This window comes from Phoca vitulina, unplaced genomic scaffold (assembly GCF_004348235.1).
Source record: "Phoca vitulina isolate PV1807 unplaced genomic scaffold, GSC_HSeal_1.0 scaffold36, whole genome shotgun sequence".
In the NCBI taxonomy this organism is placed as follows: Eukaryota; Metazoa; Chordata; class Mammalia; order Carnivora; family Phocidae; genus Phoca; species Phoca vitulina.
In genome coordinates this window covers 12989820-13009040 of record NW_022589739.1, presented here as the reverse complement: position 1 = coordinate 13009040, position 19221 = coordinate 12989820, and the positions used below count along the sequence as shown (strand labels likewise).

Below are 19221 nucleotides of genomic sequence, written 5' to 3'. Positions count from 1 at the left end.
AGGTCAGAGAGGCCACCTTCCCCCACCGACCACAGCAGGGAGGAATGTGGCAAAATCTTCATCCTCCTTATTATCTTCATTGTTGTGAGGGCAAGGGGGAGAGAGAGGAGGATTGGGACCTCTCATGACCACTCCTCTGTCTCCATTCCCATGGCAAGGAACTAACATCTTTCTCACTGGGGTAGTCTGGCCTGGCCCTACTTCCTTCTGGCCAGGCCAGTATTGGAGTGGGACAGCCCCCAGGACTGGGGAGCTGCCCCTGCATCTTGCTACCCCATATGCCTGGGTCTCCTTTGCCTCCTTCCCTACTGCCCCAGAGGGCACTGCCTTGCTCCTGGCATTCTCTTCTCCCCTCTCCTCCTTTCCACCACAATGCCGGGGCCAGGGCTCTGAACTCAGCTTCCCTTGATCTTTACAGAGGCAGCTTCCACCCCAGTCTCTAGGTGTGGACACATCAGGACAGGAACGAATCAAACAGAGCAGGTAAGGTGGGGTAGGGGACCTTCTCCACTCCTCTCTCTCCCCACATTGAGCAGCTAGGATTTTAGGATTCTGAGTGAGATTCTAGGCATTGGGGATTCAAGGATTCCAGGGTTTTGTGTGCTGGTGATTCCCAGCTTCTAAATTTCCAAAATTCTGGGTTCCAAGAGCCTGCAAAGCCTCAAATTGGGCTGGATAACCCCTGAGTTGAGGCTGAGTCCTGTGCCACACCTTGGCTGGCTGGTGCCAGACAGACAAGGCCTGGAGCTTCTCAGAGCTGCTCCTGGGGGTCAGTGGTACAGCCGGCCTCCAGGCTCCGTGTGCTCTCTGCACCCCCACCCCCAGCATGAGCACCCAGCTGTCGCCTTTCAAGAAATCTGAGAACCAGACCCTAGAAGGGACTAGGTGGTAGCAGAAGAGAGAGCCACCTCGGTGGGGAACGGGGAGGGAACAGGTAGAAGCCAGGCATCCTCTTCATTTGCTGGCAGTGGGGCTGTCATCCTGGATACCAGGATGGGGTTGAGGGGAGGCCCAGGGAGAGCTGATGGCTGGCTGGGTCACCGAGCAAGGTCTGGGTCACGCTGATGGGTGAGCCAGGTCCTCCCAGGGCCAACATGGAATGTGGCTCAGCAGGCCCAGGTCCAGTCTTGGAGGATCAGAGCCAGGCTCAAGGGCCATGACAGTCTGGTGGACAGAGACCTGAGCCTGGGAGCCCTAAGGGAGGCACTGCCCCTCCTCAGGGGGCAGGGAGGCTGGGCCTTGGCTCAGGGCCTTTGAATATTTTGCAATGCTGCCACCCTCACCCGCTCCTTCCGGTGCCCCTCTGAGCCTATGGGCACAGCAGCTGCCCTCAAAGGGCCTTGGGCATGAGAGTGGGAGCCACCTTGTGGGAAGGTGGCCTGTTCCCTCCCCTGAGAGAAGTGTTTTCCTCCTTGGAGACTTCCTGGCTGGGTGTGTTCCTTCCTGGGTTGTGCTTCCAATCTCCTTCCTGCTCCGCACCCTCTGGGCAGGCACCGTGCATGTGCCCGTGGGTGCTATTGGGCCCAGATGCATCCTTGGAGGACCTGTGATTTCACCTTTGTGCAGGTGTGATCAGCATTCAGCATCCCAGTGGATCGGGGTAGGAGGTGCTGGGCGTTGCGCTCCTTGATATGTGAGCTAGGTGAGGCTTTATCCATTTAAGCAGGGACCTTCATCTAGGCAGGCCACTGTGAGTCTGCAGCTGAAATGGCAGAGTTTGTTCCCAGAGCCAACCCTAGCCTGGTGGGGGAAAAGGGCGCTTCGGAGAGCAGGGTTGGGGACGAGGCTTTGCCAGATGACAACAGGCCAGCTTTGGGGTGGGGTCTGTCTTGCTTGCTGAAGGGGTGCTGGAGCCTCAGCTAAACGCCTACCTCTCCCCTCAGACTGGGGCTCTTCCTCCCTCTTCTGTCTCCTCAGCTGTGAAAATAGATGTACTAAGCCTAGGGAGGGAGGCCAAAGATCCAGGGAGCACATCTAGTTGTTCTAGTGGTTCTGTTCCAGTTTCTGTTTTTGAGACATGAACCAGGACACTCATTTGCCTCTATTGCCAGTGACCTGAAAACCCATATTTCTCCGTGCTGGGCCTGCCTAGCCCAAGTCGGGGCGGGGGTTGCTGCCATATCTCTGAGGTCACCTGAGGGGACTGGTCCCTCCCACTTCTTCCAAGGAACAGGCTAGTGGAAGGGGGTCCAGTCTGGGCGTCCTGGGTCCTGGTGCTGACTTGCCCTGTGGCCCTGGTTAGTTTGGTTTCTTGCACCTCTCTGGGTGCCCAGTGCCTAAGGAGCAGGTAGTTGGTGGGTATGGAGCGCTGGGGGAAGGCAGGCCTGGGGTCTGGCAGGCAGGAGACTAGAGCTGTAACTGGGTGGGCACGAGGGGAATGGGAGGTGCATGATCTAGGAAGCCAGAGGCCAGGTTCTAGCCACATTCCGGCCACTGATTGCACTGTGACCTTGGACAAGTCATCACTTGCCTGGGCACTAAATTTCCATGTATAAAATTGGGAGATGTTCATTCAATCAGCAGATATTCACTGTCTGCCAACCTCAGGCTGGATGCAGGGGAATCAGACCCTGGTCCTGCTTTCAAGGAGCACCCAGCCAAGTCTGTGAGGAGAGAGTCACAGATAGTGACATCCCAGTGTGATCAGGGCTGTGGCCATGCAAGTCACAGACTGCTTCCTGGAGCAGGTGACCCTTGAAGTTGACACTTGAACTTCAAGTGCACTTGAAGCTCTACCCTGAAGAGCAAGGGAGAGAATGATGTTCTAGGCAGAGGGAACGGTATAAGCAAAGACCTGGAGGTCAAGTGTCAGGCAGTGGGAGTGGAGGGAATGAGATGGGAGAGGAGTGAGTGACAGGAGCCAGAGGGTGGAGGCCCTTTGAACCCCACGGGGTAATAGTCATGGAAGGGGTAGGCAGGGCAGAGGGGGCAGGGCTGGTCTCAGAGACTCCTGGAAGTCTGGGCGGGCTCTGACCTGCTCCGGGTGGGCAGCAAGGCGGGCGGGGTGGGGGTGGGGGGTCTGAGAGTCACACTTCCTCTGTGCGGGTGAGGGCTCCCTGAGTGGGCTTTATCAGGCCAGCACAGCAGGAGGTGGCTGCGGCAGCTTCAGGTGCAGAGAAGGGGCAAGCCCAACCACAGAGGGGGCCAAGGAACCTCGGAGTTGAATCTTTGACTCCTAGAACTCCAGTCTGAACCTTGACACCTTATTGGACACCTTGTCCAACCATCCCTCTCCCTACCCGCATCGCAGGCCCCTGTCCCAAGCTCCTGACTGAGGTGAGCCAGGCCTTTGTGAATGTCCATTCATCCATTTCTCCAGGGGCCGGCCACTTCTGGCTACTGGGCATAGGGCTGTGAATGAGACAATGGCCCTGTCCTCTGGTTGAGGAGACTGACAATGAACAAATAAATGTAGTGTAACCCAACAGTGGTATGTGGCATCCGAGTATGTAACCCAACAGTGATAAGGTGAAAAACGACACAGGGTCAGGGACTCACGGGGGGCACATTTTTAGGTAGAGTGTTCAGGGAAGGAAGGCCTTGCCTCTGAGAAAGTGCTGGAAAAAGTGTGGGAGTGAGTCATCAGATGGGTGGAAGAGTATTCCAGGCAGAAGAGCTCCAGTGCCCAGCTCTGAGGTTAGAGCACACAGAGTGGGTTGGAGTAACAGCAAGGAGGCAGAGACAGTGGGGGTAGACCGTGCAGCCTGGCAGGCCATGTACTGGCTTTGGCGTTTAGTCTGGGGGAGGTGGGAAGTCTCTGGAGAGTGAGAACCGGTCAGATTTGGGCTGTGTTTTGAAGGCATGCATTCATTCCTCACAAGCCTGCATGGTGGAACTGTCGTAATCCCCATCGTGCAGATGGCGAACTGGAGACTCAGAGATTATGTGAATTCCCAAGTCTCCCAGCAGCCGGGCACCCCTGGGCGCCCGGCCACCCGCCCACCTGCCGCCCTGTGATCCATCCCGGAAGCGCCCTGCTGCCTTCATGGCTTCCAGCTGTCTGAACAGTAAGGGCAGGTGTCTTAGCATTAGCCTTCAAGGCCCTTCTCAGCCTGCACTCATGCTCCCTCTCTCTTGCCCACTCAACCCCCCCGTGTCCTCCCTGCTCTCTGCCTTCCTCTGCACTGTTCCCTCTGCGGAGATGGAGTAGAAGGAGGGGCCCGGGCAGCCCTTGGGTCAGATGCTGGCTCCTGTGTTATTTTAGGCAAGTTACTTAACCTCTCTGAGGCTTAGTTTCTTTCTCATCTCTAAGGTGGGCTAAAACCACTCACTTTCTTGACTGTCGTGAGGATGGTATAAAGCAATCCACAGGTGTTTAGCACAGCACCTGGTAGATGGTAAGCACTTCATAATCACCACCTTTTGTTGTTTTAGGCAGGGATGGCCCGGTCGGATAGTGGGTTAGAATGTTCTCCGTGAGTTGGAGAGGAGAGGCCGAGTCAGGGAGGCTTCTCGTCTTCTGTCTGGCTCTACAGCTGGGGAGGCTGAGATCACACATCACACTGGAGGCCAGAGCCTGTGAGGCCGGTACCCGGTCTCTCTCTCTCCTTTCCAGCGCCCGCCCTGCCAGTCTGGTCACCTCCACCCCAGGCAGACAGGCAGCTTACTCCTTTCAGGTGCCAGCATCAAGGGGTCTGCTTATATTTGGGCTTCTCCATTCCAGGGGCCACCTAGGGAGAGGGAGGTTCGGGTCTCTGTTCTCCTGGGCTGCTAGTTCTCAGGTGCAGGGGAGCCAAGTCTCTCCTCCTGGGTGGGTAGGCACATCAGGTTCTGGGGCAGCTCAGAGAGCATGGAGTCAAGCAGCCTTCCGTCCCTCTCCCAGGCCAGGGCCAGGGCTAGCCCTCAACCCCTCTGAGAGTCCCAGCATGTGACTCTGGTTCTGCCCACTCCTGCTGCCTGGGAACCTATTGTCAGCCCTGGGCGCTCCCACCCACCATGTGGTCAGCCCTGTTTCTTCCTGTTTCTGCCTCATTTATAGTGTTAAGAGCCACCCCCCTGCCCCGTCCCCACCCTGCCCCGCTGTAGGGGGCAGTGGACACAGAGGAGGACCTTCCTGGAGTAACCCTGTAGCAGCCCTGGCCTTACCCTACCTGGGGAGCCCCCAGCTGAGGAGAGGACTACGGTGCCTGAGGTCAGGGGACAGACCAGAGCCGCGTGTGCTCCTGCGGGGAGTGTCCCAGGTCTCCTCAGGTGCTGTGCCTGAGCAGTGAAGGCCTGGGGCACAGGGAAGTTGGGTGTGGGTCAGGGCTATGTGGTTAGGGTTAGGTGAGGGGCTCTGCCTTGGGGGCAGTTACGGGGTAGGCTGAAGGGTGTGCTGGCTAAAGGTGGGGCAAGGGCGGGAAGCAGGGAGGAGGCCCTGGAGATCCAGGCCTGCCTGGGAGGCTGGAGTGGATGGGCGCAGTGGGGATGGAGAGGGAGGTGTGTGTCAAAATAAGGTAATGAGGAGGCTCAGGAGAAATGGGAGGGAATGGCCCAGAGTGATCCTGAGTGATCTGTTTGAAGGTGGGAGTACATGGTCGGCCAAGGGGGATTCGAATGTCACAGACTTTGACAAGGCCTAAACCCCAAATCATTTAACTTTCAGTTTCATTAATTTGCAAGTGAGGTACTCCAGATAGTCACACTTGATTCCATACCTTCCTTCCTAGCTGACCCTCTTCAGGGTGGGGCTTGGGCATGAGGGGGCCCCCGGTGGGGTTTGGGGAAACGTGGGTGACGGTCAGGGCTAGGATGGGGTCAGATGCTGTCTAGAGGACCAACCACGGGACTCTGAAGTCTCATGTTTACTAATGGACCTCAGTCCATTTCCCATTTGAAAGTCCCTGGGCTGCACTCTGCTGCTGGCCTTCCCGTCCTTATCTGCTAGGCTGTGTTTTAGACCTTGGGGAGGATAAGACCATGGTGGGAGGGAGGGAGTGAGCTTTGGGTCTCAGTTTCTCATTCTCCAGTCCAGATGGCCCAGGAAATCAGCTTCGTTTATCACTGTCCTCTTAGTCGTCTACTCATGTTACATTTAAAATCATAAGGGTATTTTTTAATAATGGTTTTGAGGAACGTACTGGGACAAACTCAATTCTAATAGACTTAAGAGACTTTTATCATTTTGTCTTCTAATTATAAAAGTGATACACAACTATAAAAACTTTAAACAGTACAGACATGAAAGTTGTAGAAAGTGATAGTCTTTCAAGATTAGGGTGGGAATTAGGGCTAGGCCTGAAATTGAGCTCAGGGATGTTTACTGTCCCCTAGTCTTTAATGCACCATGGGCATGAATAAAACTGGTTTTATATTTTTTTAGGATGATGCTCAACTGGCTACCCCAAGGGGTTGTTAAAATGGCCTACCTCTCACCAGGTCCACTGTGTGCGATGTGCATGTTGTGCACTGTCCAAGGGTATCTGGCTAGGAGGGGGTGAGGTGAGAGCTGGGAGAGGGGGTCCTGCAACCTAGCCTGTCCTCTTTGCTGAGCTGCAGGTCCTGCTGTGGGGCTCCTGAAGGAAGAGGCATTTTTTTCTAATTTGCTCAAAGGTCCCACCTAGGTCGGAGGTAGCCTTGTTGGAGGTAGCACTCTCCCTGGAGAGTGCATGGTGGGGTGGGGACTGTGCAGTGCCTGGGGCCACCCAGACGGAGGTCCAGGGGGCAGTGGGGTATCCAGTCTGGAACCCTGCAGGGGGACGTGGCTGGAGGCAGGGTGTGATAGTCATTGGGGGCTGGGGTAATGGAGAGCCCCAGAGTGCTGCGGGGTCTAGACTAGAGCCTGGCTACAAGGCCAGCACCAAGGGCCCCTCTGGTCAGGACAGGCCAAGGCCTTGGGGCTAAGGAACAGGAAGTGTCTGTCTTCGCAGCAGAGGAGTGAGCAGATGACGAGTGAGTGTGGTCTCTAGTACATACATGGTGACGTGTCATAGTCATCTGGGTGACAGCTCTGCTTTATGGAGGGGGAAACTGAGGCTCAAAATGTGACAAGACTTTCCCAGCACTTCAGGCAAGAACTGATGGAGCCAGGACTGGGACCTGGACTTGCCTTGCATCCTGGGGGGAAAGGGCCCTGACCTAGAGTCCTAGGGACTCACTAGTGGCCCCCAGCTCCCCACCAGGGGACTGAGGCAGCTCTTCATACACCCAGCTGCTGGGGCCCCAACTTAGTCCTCATTGTCCTGAGGGCTGCTGCTCAGAGGACCCCAGAGGATGGGCCACACCATGGATGGGTTGGGGCAGAAATCTGGTGCCAGGGCAAGTGATGGGGCAGAGATTCGGAGCTGCGGCAAGGCAGGAGACTCTGGTATAATTCTTTGGGTCCAGTATGCAGTGCCCGTCCCCCCCCCCATCCCTGAGAGAAACAAAGTAGGCTCCTTGGCCCAGGGATCAATCAGCTGCCTGCCTGAGGGCTGCACCTGCTGCCTTTGCCTATAGCTGGGCTGGAGGGAAATAGCTGCTGCAGCGGGTGGGGGCCACTTCTGCACCTTCTGGGCCGGGAGCCCAGCCCCCGCCTAGTTCCTCATATCTAAGGGAAGTGTCTCCAAGGCCCCTTGCCTGCTTCGCGCGGAGTCCTGAGAACACCCAGGAGGGTGGTGGATCAAATGCGGCCCTGCCCATAGGTATCACCTGGTGATTGGGTTGGGGGGTAGTGGGCATCGTGGGGCTCTGGGGGCAGTTGGACATAGTCAGGGAGTGTGGGGGCCGAAGGGGGTGTATGTGGTGGAGGGGCAGATCTGCTGTGTGGCTGCCGAGTGGTGTGAGATGGGTGTCCCTAGAGGCTGTATGAGGTGTTTGTGATGCTGGTAGGTTGTGGTTTGTAGACCTGGCCTGGCTAAAGCTGCATGTGTATTGTTCTTGGTTCCTATGTGGGACACTCTGAGGGGTTTTCTGAGGTCTGGATGCTAGGGTCCCTGCCTAGCCTGTTTGGGGCAGTGGGGGGTGGGAGGGGAGGGCGTGCAGGGGAGGAGGGGTTGAGTGGTGGAGCAGCTCAGGCCTCAGTGTGGAGCCTGGGCCTGCCTTCCTCTCCCTCCAGTCCCCCCATCACTGGGCCTTCCCTTGAACCCAGAGTGCAGCTCTGTGCAGAGGGGGCCTGAAGATGCAGTCCTGAGTGGGGGGGAGGGGGCGGGGCGGGCAGGGTCTTGGCTGAGGGGACCTCAGAGCTGAATGTGGAAGGAGTTGGGACCTTCAAGGCTGCCCTGACTCAGGCCTGACTCACTCATGCAAATCAGAATACAAAGGAGGCTCACACCCATGTGGGAGTCCCCAGACCTGTCGGGGTGTCCCTACTGTCCTCTCACATCCCTCGTCCCTGCCCCACTGAAATAACCCTGTCTCTGGATCTGCTGGGTCCTTTCCTATCCCTGAGCCTTGCACGCTCAGTTCCCTTTGGCCGGAAGCGCAACCTCCTATTTCTTCAAAGCCCAGCTCAGGAGTGCCCTCTGGAAGCCTCTCTGACTTGCCCTGACAGGGGCAGTCACATCCTCTGAAGGCCCTGTTGACTCCAGGAAGTGACCTGGGCACATTTCCACCTCCCCGAGCTTCCCTGAAATGGGGCAAGAATCTCGGGCCTTGGGTTTGTGATGAGGACAAGTGAGATAAAGGTGGGAATCTGGCAAGGGCTGGGCATGCAGCAGGCACTTAGGAAACAGAGGAAGTGGGAGTGTGTCTGCCCTTGGCTAAGGCTCTGGGCTGCCTTCCTGCTGGACTGGTGGGTATGGCGCAAGGGAGATTATGGGCTAGGACAGAGAAGGGGCAATGAGACTTAAACTGTGGTGGGGGTTGAAATGGTAGTCAGAGGACAGAAGGTGAAAGCTTTGCTGCCAGCAAGAGGGACTCAGGTCAGACCTGAAGAAGGACCGGCTGGCAAGGATTAGTGATTCCGGATGACTCTTACCTCTGGACTGAGTGCCCCTGGGCCATCCAGGCCCTGGACTCCACTGTGGAGGGCAGGGGGGATAAGAAGGGCTGCAGACTCTCAGGATACCCCAGGCCAGGTAGGGGTTAGGTGGGGTGGATCCCCATGAATGGAACAGCTAGAGACAGATCAAGAGCAGCGCTCTACTACAGGGCTCAGCTTCTGAGGTTTAGGAGCCCAAGGCGGGCGGTGAGGGAGGACTTGCTGGAGAAGGCAACCTGGAATCAGCACCTGAAGGTGGGGGGGATGTGGCTCATTTACTCATTGTCAGCAGACATTTTCAGGGGCCCCATATGCTAAGCTGGTGCCTGGTGCAAAAACCAACATGGAGTCCTGGGCCAGTCAGGCCTGGCTGGGGCTTGGGTTACATCAAGTCACTTCCTCTCTGTGGGTGTTGTTTCTTCATTTGTAAATGTCAGTGCTGGAGCAGGTCGAATGACAAGGGGCCGGACTTGTGGCTTTGAGCTGGGGGGGTATCTTAGTTGGCACAGCAGAGGGGAGCTGGAGGGAGACAGGAGAAGCTGGGGCAGGGTGGGGTGGTGGGGTGTTGGGGCTTGAGCTGGGCCCTTGAGGTAAGGGGGGGGAACCTCCCAGCTGTGGCCATGCTGTCACAACAGGATGACACTCCCCTCTGCTGGGTCCCTGCTTCCCTGGGGGTGGAGACTCAGTGACGTGTCACCGCAGCTGGAGGTCTTCCACCTCCAAACTGGGGCCAGGATTAGTGTATAGTGAGTGTGCCACTTGCCTTGGGCACAAAGTGTAAGGGTCGGGGGTGGGCAAAAGGCTCGGTAATCAAGATAATATTTTTAAGCCGTATTTTTAAAAAATCAAAATTAATGAGAAAAATCCGAGATAAAATACCAGAATTTTAAATAAAGAGGATCAGTACTGCCAGTTCCTTCTTTGTCTCAGGCTCCAGTATGGCTCAGCAAGGCAGTCTACAAACTTCTTTTTTTCAAGGAGCTGCCTCCTCCAGGAAGCCTTCCCTGACCCTCAGCCTGGTGAGGGCCCTGTGGGCTGTTTTCACTGGCTGGATGGTGTCTGACCCCCCTCTAGCCTGAGCTTCCTGGAGAGCCAGTCCAGGTCTGAGGTCGGGCTTATGCTTCTAGAGCCTTGAATGAGGCCATCCTAGAGGCGTGTCAGGGTGGATCCCTGAGTCTGACCTTGGGCTAAAGTCTTTAGTGCAGGAATAGGAACTTGAGGGAGGCCCAGGAGGGGGCTGACCCCTTCTTAGGATTGGAAGTGGTTTCCTGTTTCCCAGCCCTGGTCATTCCAGTAGGGTGGTTGGGGCCATCAGTAGTCCACGTTGAGTCTTTAGAATGGGGCCTGAGCTGTAGCAGGTGCTCAGTTAGTATTCATGATCACTTTTGAGAGGCAGGAAGCAGAGTGGCTAAGAATCCAGAGTTAGGGGGCACCTGGGTGGCATAGTCTGTTGAGTATCCAACTCTTGGTTTTGGCTCAGGTCGTGATCTCATGGTCATGAGATTGGGCCTGTGTCGGGCTCCGTGCCCAGCACTGAGTCTGCTTGAGATTCTCTCCCTCTCCCTCTGTCCCTCCCACTCGTGCTCTCTCTCTCTCTCTCAAATAAATAAATATTAAAAAAAAAAAAAAAGAATCCAGAGTTAAGACTATCCAGGAGAAGTGGAAATGCAAGCCACAAGTGCAATTAAAAATTTTTTTAAATTAATTCTAATGTATTTGATCTAAATAGCCAAAATATTATACTTTTGTCATATAATACATAGAAACAATAGAGATATAAATCTTCAGAATCCAGTGTGTACTCTATACAGCACACTTTGTTATGTGGCCACATCTTCAGTGCTTATGGCCGTATGTGGCTACTGCTGGTTACCGTATTAGACAAAGTAGATCTAAGACTATATTCAAGCTGCCCCTTCCGAGCTGTGTGACTTTGGGCAAATTATTTAACTTCTCTGTGTCTCAGTTTCTTCATCTTGTACTATGAGCTGTGTACCTCATAGGGTTGCTGTGAGGATTCAGTAAGTTAATAAAAGCTTACGTGCCTGGTGTATAATAAGGACTATTTAGGATGTCTTTTATTTAAAAAAAAAAATTGTCATTTGAGTAGTACTGCCGTTCTTTGCCAATTCTTTCTAAAGTACTAATTACCTAGAATTTATTTTTAAAATACTTTTAAGGGGCTCCTGGGTGGCTCAGTGGGTTAAGTGTCTGCCTTCAGCTCAGGTCATGATCCCAGGGTCCTGGGATCAAGTCTGCATGGGGATCCCTGCTCAGTGAGGAGTCTGCTTTTCCCTCTGCCTCAGCCCCTCTACCTGCTTGTGCGCTCTCTCTCCCAAATAAATAAAATCTTAAAAAAAAATGCTTGTGAAACATATACCTACTTTAGCCCCGTCCTAAGAAGTAGCTGTGGAGTCTACTTAAGATAAATACCTAGCTAGTAAATTCAAATGTTCACAAGTGGCCCCCTGAAGCCATCACGCAGAGCCTTGCAGTTTTCTGTTGACCCCGCCCTGGTGGCAGGAAACATGCTGTGGCCCCCACGTGCTCATCGACCCCCCACCCTCCTCACACAGAGCCCAGGCCATCTGAGCTTGCTGGTGCTGCCCTTGGGGATGGCGCTCGGGGATGGCCCTCGGGGATGGCCTGTTCCTTCTCCTGCCTGGAAACACCCTCCTTTGGCCCCCACACACGTTTAGGAGCAGGGCCTCTGGGGTCTCGTACCCATGCCTCAGTTGCCTCCTCTGCGCTCACCCCATCCCATGGCTTCCAGCCTCAGTGGAGAGTGTCCTGTTTCCCCGGGCCTCCACCGCATCCCCCACCTCTCATTGACATGGTCTGCCTTGTAGTGGGAACTGCATCTGCCCCCTGTTCAGTCCTCCCTGGGGGTGGGCCAGGCCCCACAGTTCCCACCGAAGCCTGCGTCTGCACAGCCCAGCCACCCGTCCTGGGGAGGCCAGAGCATGGGAAGTCCTGACTCCTCTTCGCCGCCTGTGTGGCCATTACCTCTGGGGGGGCATGTCTGCCTCTTCCCTCCCGCGGGAAGGCCTTCCTCTGGCCTAACCTCCACTGCCCCATGCGGCTTCCATTAGGCTCCCTGATCCCTTCCTTCTTCCCCTACCATCTTCCCCATCTCTTGCTTCCTTCCCTCTCTCCCCCCTTCCCCTTCTCCCTTCCCCTTCTTCCTTCCTCCCTCCTCCTCCTCCTCCTGGCATCCAGCTGCTCAAAGTGGCTCATAGACTTTCTCTTCCGCTGCTGTCCTTGCAGGTTCCACCTTGGACCAAGATGAGGAGCCATTCAGAGTAGCCGCTGCCTCTGGAATAGTCCCCAGTGTCCTGGGCAGCCCAGCAGGTGAGTCAGGAGGTGGGGGGCGGGGAGCTGGGTTAGGTGTGGTCGGCTGAGCCCCAGCTTTGAAGTGCGGGAGGCTTCTTGGAGGCCAGACCTGAGGTCCCAGTTTTCATTTTGAAAATAGGCAGAGAGACAGGGGAGAGGGTGAGGCTAAAGAGCCTCCCAGGAGGGCTTTGAAGGGGTGGGATAGGGCAGGGACCAGCGGCAGGGTGGGGGTTGTGGATCACATTCTCTTTTAAATTGTACTTCTTTTTTGGAAAGTGATAGAAAAGTTTAAGGTACAGAAAGGTATAGTGAAAGGTAACCCTCCCTCCTTGTCCTCACAGCTTCCTGTTCTTCTCCCCCAAGGCAGGCGGTTTCTTGTATACCCATCTGGGGGTGGTCCATGGATGTGTGTGTGCGTGCATATATGTATATGTATATGCATACGGACATATATGTACATTTTTTATTTAACCTAGATGTTTATGTAACAAAACACTGCTCTGGCATCTTATTATTCCACCTAACAGCAAATCCTTAATATCATTTTATATGAATTTTAGAATTTGCCTAATGGTAATTTTGGGGGGGATTGTGCTTTGTGCTGGTTATAGCTTAACCCGGGAAGAACTGATGTCTTCATAATGTTGAAAGCTGGTTTACCCAAGAACATCCAATGTGTTTCTGTTTGTGTCTTCCTTTGGGCCCTCAGCAGCCTTTTTAAAGAACTCACATAGTTCAAAATGTAGGTAATTGATAAAGATGTAGAGTGAAAAGTCTCCCTCCCACTGGAGGTGGGTTTCCAGGGAAGTTGATGGAGCCTGACCTTCAGGCTTCCTCCAAGGCCCAGAAAGGGGCCTGGGTACTGTGTGCATGTGGTTTGGGAAATTTTTACAAAAGTTAAGATACTGTTTTTCCAATTGAATTTTTTTTTTAAAACTGAGGTATGATTGACATACAACATTGTATTTTCAGATGTACAACATAATGATTTGATATTTGTGTATATTGTAAAATGATAAAGATATTCTGATATCTTTTATTTTTTTTACAAGAGGGAGGTGGGGGAGGGACAGAGGGAGAGGGAGAGAGAGAATCTCAAGCAGGGCTCCACACCCAGTGCAGAGCCCGATGAAGGGCTCCATCTCACCACTCTGAGATCGTGACCTGAGCCGAAATTAAGAGTTGGATGCCTAACAGACTGAGGCACCCAGGCGCCCCTCTGATAACTTTTTCTTTTTTTTTTAAAGATTTTATTTATTTATTTGACAGAGAGAGACAGAGTGAGAGAGGGAACACCAGCAGGGGGAGTGGGAGAGGGAGAAGCAGGCTACTGGCCGAGCAGGGAGCCTGATGTGGGGCTGGATCCCATGACCCTGGGACCATGACCCAAGCCGAAGGCAGACGCTTAACGACTGAACTACCCAGGCGCCCCTGATATCTTTTTCTTAAAGAGGGAATTGAACATGTGTCAGCGTCAGACCCCTTGAAGTCTGGCTCTATGTCTGCTCCTTCCCATCCCCCCTCAGCCTTCCATTTTCCTCCTTAGAGGCAACGTCACCTTTCTCTGTCTGATGTAGCTTTTCAGAGATATTTTATGCATTTACCATCACCACAGACTGGTCTATCCTCTCTGGTTTTGTTTTTTTCTACATAAAAGGCAGAATGTTCTATATACTGTTCTGCACCTTTCTTTAGCCATTTAACAACATTATCTGGGAGGTCATCCCATATCAACATGTAACGAGTTTCCTCATTTTTTTTTTTTTTTAAGTAGGCTCCACACCCAGCGTGGGGCCCACCACAAGGCTTGAACTCACGACCCTGAGATCAAGACCTGAGCTGAGACCAAGACTCAGATGCTTAACCCACTGAGCCACCCAGGCGCCCCAAGTTTCCTCTTTTTTTTTAAAGGCTGCTCAGTAGTCTACTGTATGACTGCACTATAATTTAGTTAACTGTTCCCTGTTTGATGGGTATTTTGGTTATTTCCAATCTTTTGTTATTGTACACATCGATGTTGCCAGTCACCTTGGAAGACTGCAGGATAAGTGCCTAGGGGTGGCTGGATCAAAGGGTAGAAGGACTTGGGGTTTTCATACTATTGTGGCATTAATTGTCCTCCCCAGAGGCACTCCCACTAGCCCGGCAGGGGAATGCCTCATCCCAGTCACCGTAACTGCTTAGTGTGAGGAGGTTAAGTTCGTTTTCATATGCTTAAGAACCATTTATATTTTCCTTTCTGTGAATTTCTCTCTGCATATTTTTTCCCCTTTTTCTGTTAGGTCATTGACCTGTTTCTTCTTTCTAGGTGCTTTTCAGTGTTTAGGAAAATCAGTTCTGTGTCTGGGATATGAGAGACAGATGTCCTCTGATTTGTCGTTTATCTCTTGGCTTTGTTTCTGGTGCATTTTCATCATGCAGGAATGTTTGATTTTTATATAGTTGAATATATATTTTTAAAGATTTTATTTATTTATTTGACAGAGAGAGACACAGCGAAAGAGGGAACACAAGCAGGGGGAGTGGGAGAGGGAGAAGCAGGCTTCCTGCAGAGCAGGGAGCCCAATGTGGGGCTCAATCCCAGGACCCTGGGATCATGACCTGAGCAGAAGGCAGATGCCTAATGACTGAGCCACCCAGGTGCCCCTATAGTTGAATATTTTACTCTTTATCTTCCTGGGTTTGTATCATTTCCAAAAGGATTTTGCCTCTCTGAGATGATATTTTAAACCCTTTCATGGTTTTATTTTTTATAATGAAATCTTTGATCCACCTATAATTTATACTGTTGTAAGGTGTGAGGTAGGGGGTCTAACTTTGTTTCTAGATTGTTCCACGGCTGTCCCAACAATTTAATAATACATCTTTTCTCTACTAGTTTGAGATGTTACTTTTATTGGACACTAAATTATGATATGTATTTGGATCTATTTTTGAACTTTCTGTTTTGTTTGATTCATCTGTTCAGGTGCTGGTAACATGTACTATTTTAATTACAATGGCTTATATGTTTTAATATGTGATGAGGCTGGTTCTCTTTACCCTTCTTTTCCCCCATGCCCTGCTTCCAGAATTTTCCTGGCTCTTCCTGCTTGTTTACTTTTCCACATGAATTTTCAAATCTGCTTGTCTAGCTCCCTTTCCTCCTTCCCCAAAATTGTGTGTGTATTTAATAGGATTGTGCATATTTATAAATTAACTTAGAATTACTGTCTTCCTGATGCCTTCACCCAGGAGCATACCATGTCTTTCCATTTGTCCAGGTCTCTTCTTTTTTTTTTTTTTTTTTTTAATTTTTTTTTATTGTTATGTTAATCCCCATACATTACATCATTAGTTTTAGATATAGTGTTCCATGATTCATTGTTTGTGCATAACACCCAGTGCTCCATGCAGAACGTGCCCTCCTCAATACCCATCACCAGGCTAACCCATCCTCCCAACCCCCTCCCCTCTAGAACCCTCAGTTTGTTTTTCAGAGTCCATCGTCTCTCATGGTTCTTCTCCCCCTCCGATTTCCCCCCCTTCATTCTTCCCCTCCTGCTACATTCTTCTTCTTCTTTTTTTCTTTCTTAACATATATTGCATTATTTGTTTCAGAGGTACAGATCTGAGATTCAACAGTCCTGCACAATTCACAGCACTTACCAGAACACATACCCTCCCCAGTGTCCATCACCCAGTCACCCCATCCCTCCCACCCCACCCCCCACTCCAGCAACCCTCAGTTTGTTTCCTGAGATTAAGAATTCCTCATATCAGTGAGGTCATATGATACATGTCTTTCTCTGTTTGACTTATTTCGCTCAGCATAATACCCTCCAGTTCCATCCACGTCGTTGCAAATGGCAAGATCTTATTCCTTTTGATGGCTGCATAATATTCCATTGTATATATATACCACATCTTCTTTATCCATTCATCTGTTGATGGACATCTTGGCTCTTTCCACAGTTTGGCTATTGTGGATATTGCTGCTATAAACATCGGGGTGCACGTAGCCTTTCGGGTCCCTACTTTTGTATCTTTGGGGTAAATATGTCCAGGTCTCTTCTTTTTGCTTCTTCCTATAGATCTCGTGCAATTCTTATTATATTTCTTCTTGGTGTTTTAGGTTTTGTAATGCTATAGTAAATGAGGCTCTTCATCCTGGTTTCTACCTGGTTACTGCCTATAAATACTGATTCTGTTCTGTCAGTTTCGAATCCAGCTTACTTGCTAAATTCTTTAATTTTTAATTCCATGATTAATAATAATCACCATCATGGAATGGATATCCTTGTTTCATTCCTGACTTAGATGAAAATTTTTCCATTGTTTTCTCATGAAGCAAGGTGCTGATTTTTAGTTTAAGGAAGTATCAGTCTGTTTCTATTTTAGTAAGATTTTTGTTAAGTACACTGGATATTGTGTTTTATCATTCGCTTCTTTGGTATCTGTGGAGATGATCTGGTGACTTTGCCCTTTTGATTTGCTAATCACCTTCTCTCTGTGTCATCAGTCTCTTGACTCTTGCCAGGCCGGGAGCTCTGGAGTGCAGGGATGGGACCTGAGTCCCTGTCGCCCAGTGCCAGGCTCTCTCCAATGAACAAATGAGTGGATAGCCTTTCCGATACATTAACCCCCTTGGTGGTGGGAGGGGTGACTCATTCACAGGGCCAGGACCCCAGAGGCTGTGTGATGCTGGCTTCATTTAACTCCTAGAGCATTCTGCTTCCTCCAGGGGCATGGAGGTGGGGTGAAGCTCAAACCCCTACACGGGGCCTGCAAGGGGACCAGCAGGCCCACCCGTACTGGCTAAGCCCCTGGTCTTGGCCATCAGCTGGGAACTGGTGCCTCAGAAGGAACTGGGCCCTTGCCCGGGTCTTGCAGAGGGCAGTAGATGCAGCCATTGGCCAGCCTTGCAGCAGCGGCCCCGGCTGTGGATGGGGCTTAGGGGTGGTACCAACTCTGGAGGTACTGGAGGGCTTCCTAGAGCAGGTGTGAGCTGGATGCTAGGAGGCCACGGGGGTGGGGGTGGCAGGTTTCAGGCAGAGACAAAAGCCTATGTGTTCAGGGACCTGGCAGTATCTGGCCTTGCCTGGCACAGGGGAGAAGCTCAAGGACAGAGCTTGACCGCATGGCATGGGAGAGCCACAGACAGTTGCTAACTGTGGCCGGGCAGCTTTGCCTCTCACCTGTGCCCATCTGTCTATTCCAGGTCTGGACAGGGCCCTGCTGGCTGGCCTCTGCTAGCAAGAACCATGGCAGAGGCCGGGGATGCAGCGCTCTCTGTGGCCGAGTGGCTGCGAGCGCTGCACCTGGAGCAGTACGCCGGGCTCTTCGAGCAGCATGGACTGGTGTGGGCCACAGAGTGCCAGGGCCTCAGTGATGCCCGCCTGCAGGACATGGGCATGCTGCTGCCTGGTCACCGCCGCCGCATCCTGGCCGGCCTGCTGCGCGCTCACACGCCCCCTACCCCGGCACCCCGCCCCACCGCGCGGCCTGTGCCCATGAAGCGTCATGTCTTCCGCTCGCTGCCCGCGCCTGCCGCGCCGCCTGCGGCGCCACCGGAGCCGCTGCCCACGGCTGGAGAGGAGGCGGGGCTACCCACTGCCCCCCCCCATCCCCCCGCGGAGGAGCTGCCTGCCGCCCGCCTGCTTCTCCGCCCCATCCGCAGCAGCCCCGGACCCTGTGCTGCCCCCGCTGCCCGCCAAGCGGCATTTGGCAGAGTTAAGTGTTCCGCCTGTGCCCCCCCGCACTGGGCCACCCCGCCTGCTGGTGAGGTGAGTGGATGCCATCCATGGTGGGAGGAACACGGGTAGAGGATCCTAGAAAGTGGAGGGGGCATTTGTGGCCTTTGGCAGTGGGGTAAGAAAGGCTCCCTCGGCCTGTGTAAAGCTCAGAGGTGGGAGGCACCGTCTGGGGGCACTCTGAGCAGACTGGACCTAAACTGTTGGGTGAGGGTGGGTGAGGCTTGTGGATGGCACTGGTGGGATATTCTGTGAAGGCCAGGTGGGAAGCCAGGAAGGTTTCAAGCAGAATAATCCGATAAAAGCTGAATACTAAAAAGATGACTCTGGGGGCTGGTGAGGTTGGTGGAGGAGGAGGCTGGGTGACTAGTGACAGGGTCCAGGCTCCCCCCAGGAGAGGCCCCTACTCGGGCTGTGCTAACAAGGCTGGAGAGAAGTAGGCAGATTGGGGTGAGAAGTTGGCCCTGGAATGGATGGGCCTTGGGGATGGCCAGGCATAAGCAGAGAGGGCACGGGGAGCTGCGCAGTGTCCATGTTTCCATCTTGGATGGATAGTGGTGCCATCCCTGATCTGGGGGTCCAGGGACAGAAGTGTAGCCAGGGAGGAAATCTGGAGTTCCATTTGGGGCCTGGTAAGTATGAGACGCTGGGAGATGGGAGTACGTTTCAAGTCAGTAGGTAGCGTGTGGAGGAAATAGTCTAGGAAACAGCCGTCCGGAGAGTGGGAACTGCCCAGGGCCTGGTACTTGTGCTCCTGTCGTCCCCTCCACACTGCCCCTGCCGCATGGCCCCAAGTCCTGGGGACACTTCTCAGGCCGCAACCTACTCACTGTCCCTCCTCCTCAGAATTGTTTTCCCCTCTCCTGGCTCCCCGTACTCCTGTTTCCTTGAGTTTCCTCCTACTTCTGTGGATGGTCCATTTTAACCTCCTTCACATATGCCCTCCCTTCCTGCCATTTGCTGGGGTGCCCAGCTGGGAGGGAGCATCCCCAGCTGGTGCTGGATATGTGTTCAGGGTGTAATGGAGATTATTGCAGTACTTGGACCAAGTCAGCCTAATATGGGAAGCCTTCTCGGAGGAGGAAAGGATGTGTAGAGAGGGGTCTCCTGGTCCCTACTCTTGAGCACTGTGCTGGGTGCTTCACTTACACGATCTTGTTTGATTCCTGCTCAAGTCTTTTGGGGGATTTGTGTCCTGTTTTCAAGTAGAGAAACTGAGGCTCAGAAAAGGGAGAGGAGCACAAACTGGATCCATGCCAAGTGCGTGCTCAGGGAGCC

At 53.0% G+C, this 19221-nt stretch overlaps 1 protein-coding gene across 1 annotated transcript in view; it reads left to right on the top strand.

The window, feature by feature from the left end:
• Nucleotides 1–19221, top strand: part of ARAP1 (ArfGAP with RhoGAP domain, ankyrin repeat and PH domain 1) — a 62725-nt gene that overhangs the window by 4589 nt on the left and 38915 nt on the right. The window contains 4 exon segments of the mRNA XM_032427072.1: nucleotides 419–483; nucleotides 12146–12229; nucleotides 17412–17808; nucleotides 17810–17976. Coding sequence (XP_032282963.1) covers nucleotides 17455–17808; nucleotides 17810–17976 — 521 coding nt within the window. The 5' untranslated portion in view covers nucleotides 419–483; nucleotides 12146–12229; nucleotides 17412–17454.